This window comes from Citrus sinensis, chromosome 5 (genome assembly GCF_022201045.2).
Source record: "Citrus sinensis cultivar Valencia sweet orange chromosome 5, DVS_A1.0, whole genome shotgun sequence".
NCBI classification, from domain to species: Eukaryota; Viridiplantae; Streptophyta; class Magnoliopsida; order Sapindales; family Rutaceae; genus Citrus; species Citrus sinensis.
In genome coordinates this window covers 8,216,858-8,231,923 of record NC_068560.1, presented here as the reverse complement: position 1 = coordinate 8,231,923, position 15,066 = coordinate 8,216,858, and the positions used below count along the sequence as shown (strand labels likewise).

Sequence of the window (15,066 nt, the reverse complement as noted above, 5' to 3'; positions counted from 1 at the left end):
ATTCGACGGCCACCCAGCTCAAGTGTGAGTTGTCTGAGGCGAGAATAGATCTTAATGTTACCATAAGCGAGCGAGAGACTTAGAAATTTGCATATGAAGAGTAGCTCAAGTCCTCAGAGTTGCAGATTTCTGAACTCGAAGACAGGGTCGACAACTTGGAGAGAAAGGCTGACAAGGAATACAACTCTGGGCTCGCCTTCAGCTATAATTGCATCATGTTCATCCTCAAGAAAGAGTACCTAGAATTGGGCATGAGCAAATTAGAAGAAGGTGTGAACAGGTACATGGAAGAGCAGAGTGAGGGAGCTAAAGGCCAAAAGGAGCCACCTGAGGATACTGATGTGGCTTCCTCATTAGTTGTTGTTGACGCTTCCCCTTCTACAGAACAAATAAACCCTCATCCTCATGATTTATAAGTAATGTTTCATGTATAAGATTATAAGTTTTTTATTTGTTCATGTATTTTGAGCATTAATAAATTGTCCTTTATCGATTTTGTGCACCATGTTGTTGATTTATGCTCTGAACAAACTTACATAAACCTTGAACATTTTCTAAATTGATTGGCTGCTTGGCTTTGTCTATCTCGCCTTGAACAGGCTTCGAAGCTTTAAGTCTTTTATTTACATACAATTCTTTTTGCAAAATCGATTACCTACTCGACCTCATCTGGTCGAGCAAGTTTGGGCAAACATTGACTTTAGTCTCACCTCGAGTAGGCCTAGGGATTTAGAGTCTTTTACTTGCCTTAAAAAATATTTTTAGAACAATTACCTACTCGTCACCACTTGACTGAGCAAGTTCTAGCAAATTTTAATTTTTATCTTGTCTCGAGCAGGCTTTAAGACTTTAAGTCTTTTATTTGTTCTAGAAAATATTTTGGAACAATTACCTGCTCGTCACCACTTAACTGAGCAGGTTCTAACAAAATTTGACTTTTTATCGCGCCAGGCTTTGAGACTTTAAGTTTTCTATTTGCCTTTGAGAATATTGTACGAATTTATGCCTGCTCGTCTTCGTTTGATCGAGTAGGTTCTAGCAAATTTCACTTTTGTCTCGTCTTGAGGAGGCTTTGAGACTTTAAGTCTTTTATTTGCTTTAGAAAATATTTTGGAACAATTATTTGTTCATTACCACTTGACTGAGTAGGTTTCGACAATTTTTGACTTTTTGCCTCGCCTCGAGCAGGCTTTCAGACTTTAAGTCTTTTATTTGCCTTTGAGGATATTATATGAATTTATGCCTACTCGCATTCGCTTGATCGAGCAAGTTCTGGCAAATTTGACTTTTGTCCCGCCTCGAAAAGGCTTTGAGACTTTAAGACTTTGTTTGCCTAGGAAAGTATTTGCATCCATTACTGCTAGTCTTTGTAATAGTAAGGATTAACTGAATGAACTTCGTCGAGCTCTTATTATTCAGTACTTTAGAAACTATATGAAACAAATTGAACATTCACATCTAGTAATTATGACTAGATTGAACATTAATATAGAACATAAATTCAAAAGCTAACTCTTTACAGAGAACGCACACTGGAAATACTTCTTTAATTTCACGGCATTCCACAATCGCTTGACCTCACGACCATCTCCATAAGCTAGCTTGTAGGTCTTTGGTCCTGCTGCTCGTAAAACTCTGTCTGGCCCCTCCCAGTTAGGCCCAAACACTCCTTAACTCAAATCCTTTGTGCTTTGATTAACCCTTCTAAGCACCCAATCTCCACTTCTAAATTGTTGTACCCGTACATTCTAGTTGCAATAGCGAGCAACCCCTTGCTGATATTCAGCTGCTCTCCTTGCGACTGTCTCCCTCTTTTCACCTAACAAATCCAAGTTCAAGTATATATGCTCGCTATTCTCCTCTTCATCAAAGTGCTATATCTGATGTGTGCTTATCCCAATCTCTGCAGGGACTACCACTTCATGACCAAAAGCTAATGCAAACGGGGTTTCTCCGGTGGCGGTCATGTGAGTGGTCCTATAAGCCCAGAGCACACCAGGCAACTCGTTGACCTAGAAGCCTTTCTTTTCTCCCAGTGGTAGTGTCGTTAGGATGCACCAAATTTAAAACCTTACTACTAGTATAAATAATTAGTACAGAACGAGTAAGGATCGATCCCACAAAGACTATGCTAGTCATATTTATTATTAACTCTCAAGCAAGACTTAAAATAAAATAATAATAGAAATAATTAATATAAATTAATCTAACTAAAGAAAATGCCAATTATAAATAAAAGGGGAGTTTTTGAATTTTTAACTAAATAGCAAGAAATAAAGAAATTAAACTATAAAAACAAAAATTTAATAAAAACTCCAATTAAAGGAGAAAGAAATAATAATGATGAAAACTTTGGTTAAAGGATCATTTGTCACCACCAAACATGCACAAAATATATCAATTCTATCATCAATTTATATTGAAACTATCAACCGTAGACAACAATAAGTTCTGTTAGTCTCAATCTTTCCTGAGTTTGTCGTTAGGCAAAACAAGCTCTTCACCTAATCTCTAACCATTAAATAATTTAAAACAATCTCTTTAAATTTAAGATAATGGACGCATTAAATAGAGAAAGATATGAGGTTAATCTAGGTAATAAACACACAACTCGGATTATTTAACCTAGGTTATGTTCTCCAATTGAAATCACTGATTCCAACCTGCTACTAATGATTAAAATATCAAGACAATTACAGATCAAGAATTTTAATCTAATAATAGAATTTATTCAAGTCCTATCTAATTGGTCACTCAAACAAGACGAGAATAAAATCATAAACATTAATTATAGAAGAACATAAACAATCTCAATTAAATAAATTGAATGATAGAATTTAAATTTAATTGCATAACATGTTTAGGGTTTTGAATTCACCCTCAACCAAATAAAAAATCTAGCCTAACATAATTGAATTAAGAATAAGAGAACTGATAAAACCAATCATAGAGATTAATTCAAGCGGCCGCCTTTGCTTCAATTTAATTCCTTCTGGCGTCTTCCTTGTTTTTTTTTCCTTCTTGCGGCTGCAATCTCAAATTCTCTTGCTGCCAATTCTCTCCTCCAAATCAAAAGCCAAAAGTTGGCTTTTATAATGCCCAAGATTGGCCGTATTTTAAAGCAATTAATTTGCTTCCTTTAATTGCCATGCACATGCCATTTCAATTCTTTATTTCCAATGCTTTGTCCACCAATTGTTTAGGCAATTCACGTGCATGAAATATGGCCATTTCCTTTTTTGGTTCAGTTTGCTTCCCACATTAACCAATGAGCAAGCCAAAGCCACTTTAATGCTTGCACATGTTATTACCCTTTAAGATTCTTGATTCCAATTAAATGAAGCCACCAAATTGAATTAAATTCAATTCCCTCTTTAATCTCCACGTTATGGTCATAATCTTCTGAATATGCATGAATTAATTTTGTTGGCTTCGGTTTTCTTGGTTTCCAAAAATCTCTGATTATTTCCCTTTTCTAATTCCTTCAAGCAGATTTCTTCTTAAATGCTCTGATTTAATTTCTCTTTAATCTCAAAATATACCTAAAATAATAAAATAAAAAAAACTAAGATAAAAATTAACACAATAAAAAAATATAATTTACTAAATTAAAAATTAACTAAAATAACTAGAATATTTAAGATCAAAACAAGAAAAAGATGGAGAAATTAATAGCAAAATATATGAAAAATATGCATTTATCACCCGGTCGAGCTTTTAAGAGCTTTTTTATAACTTTGTTTGCTCGTTTGTTTGTGGATGAGTTGGTGAACAAAACTTCAGTTTTACATTTAAATTATTACAAAACTCTTTGAAGTTGTGATTATCGAACTGTCTCTCGTTATCCGTTATAAGCACGTAGGAACTTCCATACCTACATATTATGTTCCTCCAGATAAAATCGGTTGTCCTCCTCTCTGTGATCTTGCTTAAGGCTTCAACCTGAACCCACTTCGTGAAGTAATCTATGGCCACAATAGCATGCGTGGCTGCTCCTCGTCATTTGGGTAAAGGCCCTATCAGATTAATCCCCCACTGTGTGAAAGCCTACGAAGAAGACATTGTTGTGAGTTTTTCTAGTGGCTGAGCTGGAAAGCACGCAAAACTCTAGCAACTTTTACAACTATTAATCTTTTCTTGTGCGTCATGTGCATGGTCAGCTAGAAATACCCCTGCCTCAGTGCTTTAAAAGCTAAAGACCTTGCCCCCGAGTGATTCCCACAAATTCCCTCGTGAATTTCTCGCAGCACATAATCTGTTTGATCATAATCTAAACATCTCAGCAATGGGAAGTTGTATCCTCGTCGATAAAGCCCCCCGTCAATCAACGCATATCTAGCCGCCTGGCACTTAAGTTTCCTTGCTTGCTTTTTGTCTGCTAGAAAAATTCCTATCCCAAATGTATAAGATAATCGGATCTATCCACGAGCCCCTTGTATCTACCCTCATCACTTCTTCTTTATGTTCGATGCTCGGGGAAGTTTTGATTTTTACTACAGACTTAGGCATTTTCACATCTGATGTTGCTGTCATTCTAGCCAAAATGTCTACTCGATAATTCTCTATTCTTAATATTTACTCGGCCTCCACCTGCCCAAAATTCTCATCAGTTGTTTCTCCTTTTTCAAATACAACTCCTTCTTTTTACCTCTTGTTTGGAAGCTTTCATTGAGATAGTTAGTTATAAGTGAAAAATATTATGCTCAAAATATTTTCTTGATATATGAAAGAACGAGAGAGTTACAAGCTTATATACAACTATTAAGGTCAGCCAAATCTCTTAGTGTAATGGCTAGACAGGCTATCCTATTTATGACTACATACATTAAGGAATGAAATCATTTGTACATAAGGAATATTAATATTCTCAAGTGATACTTGCTCAAAATAAAGATTGTGTCTAGAATAAGGGATTGTCGATGCCAAATCTTACCGCTAATAATATTCGGTGAGCTGTAGCTACTGATTGTATAGTTTATCAATTAGTTGAGAATTTGTATGTATCTTCACCCTTTTCTGCTCACAATGCATGAGCCAACTACAAACCAGCAATGAAAGCTTCATATTCTGCCCAGTTGTTAGTTACTTTGAATTCAAACTTTATGGCATAAGAAACTTCAACCCCCTCTGGCCTGCGTAATATCACCTCTGCTTCAGATCCTTGCTCCCCACAAAATCCATCCATTATTATTAGCCAGACCCCATTAGAACTTTCTTCACTAGTTGTTTGTTCATAACTGATGTCTATGTCTAATTTTGTGTATTCAACAACAAAATCCACTAGCGTATGTGCCTTAATAGTCGTCCAAGGCTGATAGCTTATATCAAACTCGCTTAATTTTACTGACCATTTAACCAAGTGCCTCTGTCGAAGCGGTTGATCTGTCATCACCACTACTGGGTATGCCTGAAAATATGGCCTCGTTTTGCGAGTAGTTGTTACTAAGGCCACAACCCATTTCTCCATTTTCGGGCTTTTGGTCTTTGCATATAACAATGCTTTGCTGGTATAATGCACCGGGTGCTAACCTCATGTTTCCTCTCTTATTAAAACTGAACTTGTAGCACACTGTGAGACTGCATAGTATAAATACAATGTGTCACCCTCTCATGGTGTTAATAGCAGCGAGGCTCTGATCAAGTATTCTTTCAATTGTTGGAATGCCTCCTCGCACTCTGTTATCTATTATATCTTTTTTCTTCTCCTCATAACCTGAAAAAAGACGTAGCACTTGTCTGTTGCTCGAGATATAAATCGATTCAGGGCTACTAATTATCCCATAAGACTTTAAATCTCCTCGAGTGTGCAAGGAGATTTTATCTTTATGATTGTTCTAATCTTCTCGGGGTTTTCCTCGATTCCCCTACGGCTCACCATGAATCCAAAAACATTTCCTGAACTGACCTTAAATGCGCACTTCTCCAGGCTTAGCTTCATCTTATACCTCCTTAACAGGTTAAAGGTCTTCTAGAGGTGTTTCACAAGCTCTTTAGGATTCTTCGATTTGGTGATTATGTCATCTACATAGACTTCCATTGTCTGGCCAATCAAAGGTTTGAAGATCATGTTTACCAACTCTGATAGGTTGCACCTACGTTCTTAAGACCAAAAAGCATCACCCCGTAGCAAAACAAACCCCTGGTTAGTGATGAAAGCGATATGTTCCGCCTCCTACTTATGCATGGGTATCTAATTGTAACCCATAAATGCATTCATAAAACTGAGCTGGCCATACCCTGTTGTAAAATCAACCAGCTGGTTTATTTTTGGAAGCGGGAAACTATTCAATCTTTCAGATTTGTTGAGATCCGTGAAATCTAATGCACATTCTCCACTTCCTGTTGACCTTCTTCACTAGGACCACATTAGAAATCCATGAGGGATAATCAACTTCCCTAATGAATCCTGCTCGTAGCAGTTTCTCCACCTTATTGTTTATAGTATCGTACATTTCCTGATTGAAACATCTCTTCTTCTGCTTCACCAATTTTGCATTTTTATATATTGCCAACTTGTGGCACACAATCGTTAGATCAATTCCCAGCATGTCCTTGTGAGACCAAGCAAACACATTTAGGTGTGCTTGCAAATAATTGACCAGCTTTCTCCTCAGCTATTCATTTAGATTCAAACCGATCTTCATAATTTTACATAAATCGTCACACCCTATCATCACTTCTATTGTATCTTCACCCGGTTCTTGGCTTCCCCTTTTAAACTCCCCTTGTGCATCTAACAAGGTTATCTGTATGGTTTCTTTGGCTGTGGTTGCGTAACAGCTCCTAACTATCCTCTGGTCGCCCTTTAAAACTCTCACTACACCATTTACCCGATATTTGATTGCAATGTAATAGTTAGACATTACTGATTTGCTAATCCTTAGGAAAAGTCTACCAAAAATCATTTGGTATGCATTATCCTCTTCAACCACTACGAAGTTCAACATCATAGTTTTTTCGAACGGTCGTGAACCAATCATCACCGGTAGCTCAACCACTCCTAAGGGCGTCAGCCTTCCTCTTCCAAACCCCTTTAAAGAAGTGTTGGTGTGTTCTAGGCTCAGGTTCATGATTCCCATCTCCTTTAAAGCATATTTGAAAAGGACATCTACTGAGCTCCCCGAATTAACAAGTATTTTATTGAACTCTTTATTTGCAACATTTGCCTTTATTACCACAGCATCCTTATATGGGTATAACACTCTATCTTCATCGTTTTTTGTCCACATGATCGGAACTTGCCTTATCTTGGCCCTTTTTGCTGCCGGTATGTTGTAGAGTACTTCTTAACTGGTCATGGCATACTTTCTATAATTTTTCCGAGCCTTATTTGAATCTCCAGTTAACATGGGCCCACCTGCTATAACACTGACCATCGGCTATTCTTGACCCATCATTTCGACCTTTATTCCTGTGAGCTGCTAATCTACCAAAGGATAACTCCCATCAATAAACTCATTCATATATTAATTCCTTATCAGATCCTCTACTTGGTTCTTTAAGTATCTGCATTGGGCGGTCATATGACCATAAGTGTCATAAATTTGCATAATCTACTCCTATCTTGTTTATTTTCTGCTTTTGCAATTGGCGGTAGGGGACACAATAGGCCTCGATTCTTTGTGACATGGAACCGCTCCTCCAAGGGGACACTTAAGGGAGTATACTACCTATACACCAGACTTTAGTTAAAAATTTACATTGCTCTATCACTGGGGAAATTGTTAGGATCCGAACTGCGTCTATTAAATTTGGTGTTTGGTTGATGGTGAGCTATTGAGATATTGTGGTAGGGATGGTTGTGTGGTCAGTTTTGCTCTCTCTTATGGTCTCTGCTCGAGGCGTTATGAAGGGGAATTTTGTCCTGGTGAAACTTATAAGGTTTCTGGAACCGTAAATATGGGGTTGGTCTCACACCTTCTCCCCTGCTTAGTGCTGGTTTCTCAACATGTCTTGTGCATTTCCTTTTCGGCTCCCTTTCCTCTTCGTTGTAGCTCCTCCAACTACTCAGTCTTAATCTTAGCTGCTTATTCCTCCTCAATCTCAATATCTCTCTTCGCATGCTCATATGCCATGAAATACGATTGCACAACTAGGATCCTCATATTGTACCATAGTCTCCCTATTTTTACTCCTTCCTTTAGCCCCTTCAAAGCCTGGGGATGATTGAATGCCCCAAGGTCAAGTACAACACAGTGATATCTTTTCACGAATTCTCTTAGGGTCCTATTTTCTTCCTGTTTGATACCCATAAGTTCTATCATGTCATCCTTTGGGGCCACTGCTCCGCGAAAATGCTTGGCGAATTTCAGGGACATCTGCTCAAAACTTTTGATACTTCCCTAGGAAATTTACGATACCAATTTCGCACTCGTCCCTCCAGTGTTAGAGGAAATGCTATGCACCTCTGCGCCTGTGTCAATCCTTACACATCCATCATGTCATTGAAACGTTTAATATGCACCAATGGGTCATTCCTCCCAAAGTACCTGAGATTAGGAAAATAAAAATCCTTAAGTATTATGGTGCTCATGATCTCAGCTAAGAGCAGAGATTCATTATCAAACATTATTCTCCACTTGCAAGCTTTCTCATGCCCTACATCTCGTCTATTATCTGAGCCAATCTTCGTACTTCTCCCCCTGGTTCCATGGTGCAACTAGGGTTAAATGCTGCGACCTGTTCACGTTCCTGCTCTATGTCATGCAGATACTGCTTTAATTCCCTCTTCTTCAATATTCACTTCCTCCCCAAAATTCTCCAAATTTTGACCTTTACGGACTGACCCCTTGTTCCGTAATTCTGCTCACCACGGGATAGACTTTCGACTTTAGGTTTCTGCTCTACATTAGACTTATTCATCACCGCTAGATTCTGCTCGCCGTGGTCTAGTCTGTCACTTGATTCTGGAACGTCTTGGTTCTCCCTCTAGTTTCTTCTGTCAAAACCCCTCTGCCTCTCCCTCAACTCATGCAATATTGTTGTAAGGGTCTCTATTTGTCTCTCAATTCGTTCCATTGGCTCATACATTGCCCTTTCTCTCACCTCACTTGCTATTTCCTACAAAGTAGTGGACTCATTCACCCCAAGATCAACTCCATGAGCTCCATTTTCTCCTGTGTTCATTTTGCTCATCTTCTAGCCGGTTTGCTTGGTCAACGACAACTTTTCATTTTATCCTCACAGACAGCGCCAAAATGTTGATGTAGAAATCTGGTCAAGCTCATTATGGCGACTAGGTTGCTACGTCAACACTTGAATTTGTTTTAATGGGGCACGGTACTGCTTGCAGTCATTTCAGTGGAACGTATATTGACGACTACGTACTCTCCACTCTGCTTATACCTGAAATCATGATTAAACAGTCAGGGGGCGTCGAATATTTTTCGGACGAAAACCCTCCGACGCTAAAGTCAGTTTTCAAGTTTCTGCAAAAACATTTGCCACAAATCTTTGTGGCTTAATTGTAGCTATTTGAAGTAAAGATTTTAATTCCCACCAGAAAAAAAATTTAAGAAAAAAGTTCTAAGATGAAAGAGGCAGAGTTTCCCCCTAATTCTCGAGTGTCCTCCCTCGATTTGAATTTGCAAGGATTTTAACCAAACGTGCAGCATCATCCTTTATTCATGGGTCTTAGTGGGTTGGTTGAATGCATGGATTAGGTAATGGGTGAACGTGGTTGACGTGGTAACTGTCTAGGTGTGGGCATCGTACCTAATATTTTTGGACAACTAATTGGTCAACCTTTAATTGAGTATTTGTCTAGACCTGACTCTGGCTCTCCTCATGGGTTCTTTGACCGATCCCAATTGATCAACCAAATTACTATCTGCTCGAGACACCATTCCTCTGAGGGTTGCTTTTAGAACGAAGAGACCAAATTCTGCTCGTATGTATATCATGCAGTTGCATTTTAACCACCCTAACAGTTCGTTCATACACTTGGGTTAACATTGTGAGTTGCTTCTTATAAAGAGCAAATAATTATATGAAGTTTTTTCATTTTTGCTTTAATCCTTTCTAGATTTACAGAAATGAGATCCGTGTTTTGTCTTTACAGGTTTTTGGGATTGTATCAGTTTCTTTACTTCCAGTACAAAGTCTTGCTGATTTGACTCCAAGATTTTTCATTGAAATATTGAAGGTAGATACTGTTTATTAAGTACTGAGAAAGAATTAATAAAAGTTACAACTATGTATTCGGAAATGATTGTTTGAATAACATTGATTCATCGTGACATATATTTCAGGTCATAGTGCCCACATTACTGATGAACACTTTTCTGACGGCCTTAAAGCAGATTTGGGACGTTGAAATAGACAAGGGATATATAAATATAAATGATGCTCAGGTCCAGACGTCTGGACTTTCTAAATTTAAACTAAAATTAGAGTTGTATATATTGTTTGATTCTAGTTTAAATTCGAATTTTATAAAATCCGAACAATCCTATCTGCCCATGACTCCATGCATGCGTATGTTGAGATATTATATATATGCTCCTTTGACGCTTCATATACTTTATCTATTTGTTTGTTTGTTTTTGCTAATAAATAAACTTAACGTTGCAAAAGATTAACAAGCCGTATCTCCCGCTTGCTTCCGGCGACTTATCAATGGGAACTGCAATTGCGATTTGTATAGGAAGCGCAATCTTGGTAAGCAAGTGCCCGCAAAACTTTTTACAATCCTCTAATAAATAAAGTTAAGTCTATTTAATTTGTAACCTTTTTTAATTCATTAATTGATCCCAATTTTTCAGAGTTACGCTTTGGCAATTATGTCGGGATCCCCACCACTTCTCTTGATCCAAATCTTGTGCTTTCTATGTGGATGCGCTTATTCACTCCCAGTAAGTGCTTCAATTGCATGTCGTAACGTAGCTTAAAATGCTCTCAGGAGTTAGTCGACTAAGTGGTTTTTAAACAGTTTTTTTAATTGACTATTAGAGTTAGAATCTTTAAAAAATTGTAAATGAAAATTAATAGTCTCTAAATGATTGTTTTTAATCTTGGCTGCAGCTTCCTTTTCTTAGGTGGAAGTCAAAAACATTTATGGCTCCACTCACTCTTGTGATTCTGATGGGATTTACACTTCAATTACCTTTCTGTATACACATGCAGGTATACACATATAAATGATTTCTTCGTATTATAAATAATTATTTGGCTCCCATGCGATAATTTTGTTTTCCTCTTCATTTTGTTTCTGTAATTTTTTATGAAGTGGTTTAATTTTGATTTTTGTATACAGCAATACGTGCTTGGTAGACCTTTCGTACTTACAAGACCATTAATATCTACGGTCGCTATCATGTCCATCTTCGCATTCGTAAACGGACTTTTGAAGGTAATAATTTCAACATTCAAATAAATGAATTCACTAACAGAAAATGGATCTAAATATTCATTTCCTAAATAATGATGCTGTAACTATCTATTTAATCAACAACCTTTATAAACCCAAGTGTCTCTTTCTCCATGCATATATTACTTAGATCTGATGACGCAAGCATAAAATAATTAAATAACTGAAGAGTAAAAGTAACTCCTTTCGAAAGGAGTCTTTATTTTACCCATCTCAAGTTTTATTATTCTTCATCCACTATAGTTTCATGACACTGAATGATGAAGCAAATGAGTGTGTTTAATTTGCGTGTCACTTTGGTTAATGGATTGCTTTCTAATTGGAATTATTAATAAACCCTTATCTTTTTCTAACTTTGCATTGGAATTCTCCCCTGCAATGAGAGAAAAATGCGATCCAAGCTTAGCGCTGCAATGAAATTATGTTAAGGCAAAAGGTCCCGAAATGAGATCCTTCTCGTAAGCTCCCCGTTGTCTTCAAGGGTTTTAATTGCACCATGTGCCTCTCCTTTTCCGGCTCATGCAACACCATTTATTTAACCAATTTTTAGAAAGCATCCCTCTTTTGCATTGAACCTTTATGTTCCATAACTCAGCTCTCTCATTTATTTGTGCCAATATTTGCTAAAGATCCTGATCATTGTGGTTACAAATTTCGAATTATTATTCCCTTATGAAATAATAATTATTAAAATATCTTATTGTAAATCTCGATTTACTCTTATTTTTATTTAAAAGATTAAAAAAATGACCTTTTGATAAAAATTTAAATTTTCTTAATAAAAATGAGAAATAAATATGTTTACAATAACTTAAGATATTTTAAAAATTACAATTTCACGAGGAAAATAATTCAAAATTAAGCACAAATTATGGATTTTTTTAACATACAGTACCTAAATGTTTCCAACCTAGCTTCCTCTTGAATTCAATCTGGACGATTAATCAATCAAATTACCAGCAATTAATGCTGGTTGCGGGTTCTCAATGCTTTCATCTTGAAAGGATCAGCGATATTTTTTCCCCCAGGTGGTTGTCCAATCACCATCCAAATAATGGAGAGGAAATTTTTTGCCAAAGATAGAGATGTGCAATCTGTTAGTTGGAAAATGAGTCCTCTAGATCAACTCATTAAATCTGTTAGTTGGAAAATGAGTCCTCTAGATCATACAGTACCTAAACGTTTTCAACCTAGCTTCATCTTGAATTCAATCTGGATGATTAATCCATCAAATTACCAGCAATTAATGCTGGTTGTGGGTTCTCAATGCTTTCATCTTGAAAGGATCAGCGATATTTTTTCCCCCAGGTGGTTGTCCAATCACCATCCAAAAAATGGAGAGGAAATTCTAGCCAAAGATAGAGAAGTGCAATCTGTTAGTTGGAAAATTCGATCCCATGCAGACCATTAATTGTAAGTGTATCAATTCTCATTAATAAATATTAATAAATAGTGGATGGTTACTAATTTACTTCTTTATGTGATTTATTAACAGGATTTGCCAGATGTAGAAGGTGACAAAAAGTTTGGCATGAAAACACTGTGTCCTTTTTTCTTTTTTTTTTATTCAAGGGGGCTCTAAAGGAGCTAACAAGCAATTAAACAGGGATAAGTTATCCCATACATATCATAAGTTATCAAAGATCTTACTCCAATAGGAGAGATAGAGAAAAGATGAACACCAAGGGGGAGAGTCAATGCAAAGTTGGCGAGAAAATCCGCAGCAGAGTTAGCTTCACGATAAACACTGTGTCCTTTTAGGGAAAGAAAAATTCAGTAGATAATTTATTTATTCCCACCAACATCAAAAAGAATTAGATAATATAAATCATAGTACAATAATAATAATTGGCTTACAAATCTCTTTTTCTCTTTTTCTCAATTCTCAAAAGGTGCTTCCGCTTTGTGTTAATATGATGTTACTGGCCTACAGAGGTGTTGTGATATCCGGTACTTCCTCATCATTCATGAGAAGCAAGATTATCTCTGTAAGAAATTTAGCCTTGTATATTTTGTCTGAATGTGAATGTGAAGATGATCTTGATCACTTATAACTAATTAATGATTTTTTTTTAATTTCTTACAGATAATTGGCCATGTGGTACTCGCTTTGATTTTGTGGCTTCAATCTAAAAAAAATTGATCTTGACAATTTTGAATCAACATTTGGCTTTTACATGTTGATTTGGAAGGCGAGGGATTGACTACTCTCCCTTAATTGTACGTGATCATTGGGTTAAATCGGGACAAATTCCGCAATTTAATTACTTCTTTAATTAGTAATTTAACTTCTGACATAAATATGCTGTTGTATTTGCAGTTAAATTATGTTAAATACATCTTTATCCATTTTCTACGATGACAACGGGGGAAGGCTAAGAAAGGTTCAGATTCCTGCAACAGATATACGATAGAGGAATCGATTTTGGAAACTTCGTGGTTCTCAGCTTACAGTAATCGTTGTGTTATGTATTTAAACAGGCCCTTTCTTTCATGTGGAGTTGGGTGAATTAAGATTTTTTTCTTTTGGGAATAAAGTGGGGCATACTAAAGAATCACACCCAATTTTTTAATATTATAATATATGCCTTAATTTGGGAATTAAGATTTTTTTCTTTTGGGAATAAAGTGAGGCATACTAAAGAATCACACCCAATTTTTTAATATTATAATATATGCCTTAATTTGGCAGTTGGTACCCTCAGTTTACTAATATTTATTCCAACTTTTATTGTAATTTTTAGTAACTTTATTAACGAAAAAAACAACTAAGGACATAATGAACCATACCTCTAAATAAAAATATAAAAAGAGTAAAAAGAGTAAAAAGAGTCCAATATTAAGTAAAGGCTGGAGTACAAGAAAAACGAGAAGAGAAAATAGAAGCCTATAAACTAAAGCGGAAACAAGAAAGGAACAAATCAACTTATTTCAGCGTAATAATTTGTGTTGAGACTAAAGCAACACCCAAAGCATCCCAAGTACGTAGCATTATTCAAATCTCTTGAAGTTTGTGTTTGTTTAAATTTAATTGACCCCAACATTGAACAAAAGTCCTAATTTCAGGTGATGTTATTTAACTTAAATTTTTGACCTAAAAGTTTAGCTCAAATTTTGTACTACTAGTTTCATACAATTCAATGATAGACGAATGAATATTATTAAATGCTCCTTTTTATTTTAAATATTTAACATCGATTAAATTAAAAAAATCAGAATAATTTTTTTAAGAAATAATTAAATCTTGACTATCCATAACTTCTAAATGCATACTCCAAATAGAAAATGGTTTGCTTCCTAATTTTGCAAGAAAATCTACGTGCTTACTTAGCCTCATAAACTTTAGTAACTAGTGAGTTCCGAAATTGAAAAATTCTCCACCTTAGCCAGCCAACATTGATTGGTTGAAGCAAGTATAGTCTACAACCCCATACTCTTCTTCCTTTATTTTTTTTTTTTTTTTGGTCTGAACCACGAGGTGGTCCTAAGTGGGACCCCAACTGTGGAAGACACTTTTAAGCTCGTACCACAACTCAGACTAATCACCATACTCTTCTTTGATTGGCACATTTTTCTCCATCTACCCATATATATCTTCAATTGACCAATACAGAGTCAATGTTTGATTAAGCGCTCTTTTGATTGGCACCAGTTGATCACAACAGAGTCAATGATTTTGGAAAATGACTGCAGCAGGA

General features: G+C 36.2%; 1 protein-coding gene across 2 annotated transcripts; it reads left to right on the top strand.

Moving 5' to 3' along the window:
* The first annotated feature begins 9,760 nt into the window (after positions 1–9,760).
* Positions 9,761–13,230, top strand: LOC102617448 (coumarin 8-geranyltransferase 1, chloroplastic-like). Of its 2 annotated transcripts, XM_052442351.1 has the most exons (10): positions 9,761–9,955; positions 10,061–10,144; positions 10,251–10,352; positions 10,576–10,659; positions 10,764–10,853; positions 11,023–11,124; positions 11,255–11,350; positions 12,329–12,396; positions 12,677–12,781; positions 12,864–13,230. In XM_052442351.1, the coding sequence occupies exons 3-9, from the start codon at positions 10,272–10,274 to the stop codon at positions 12,777–12,779; spliced, it is 624 nt and encodes a 207-aa protein (XP_052298311.1). In that variant the 5' UTR covers positions 9,761–9,955; positions 10,061–10,144; positions 10,251–10,271; the 3' UTR covers positions 12,780–12,781; positions 12,864–13,230. The 2 variants fall into 2 exon arrangements, with proteins under 2 accessions (XP_052298311.1, XP_052298312.1); XM_052442352.1 differs by lacking the exon at positions 10,251–10,352 and having other exon boundaries at positions 9,763–9,955.
* Positions 13,231–15,066: the final 1,836 nt, after the last annotated feature.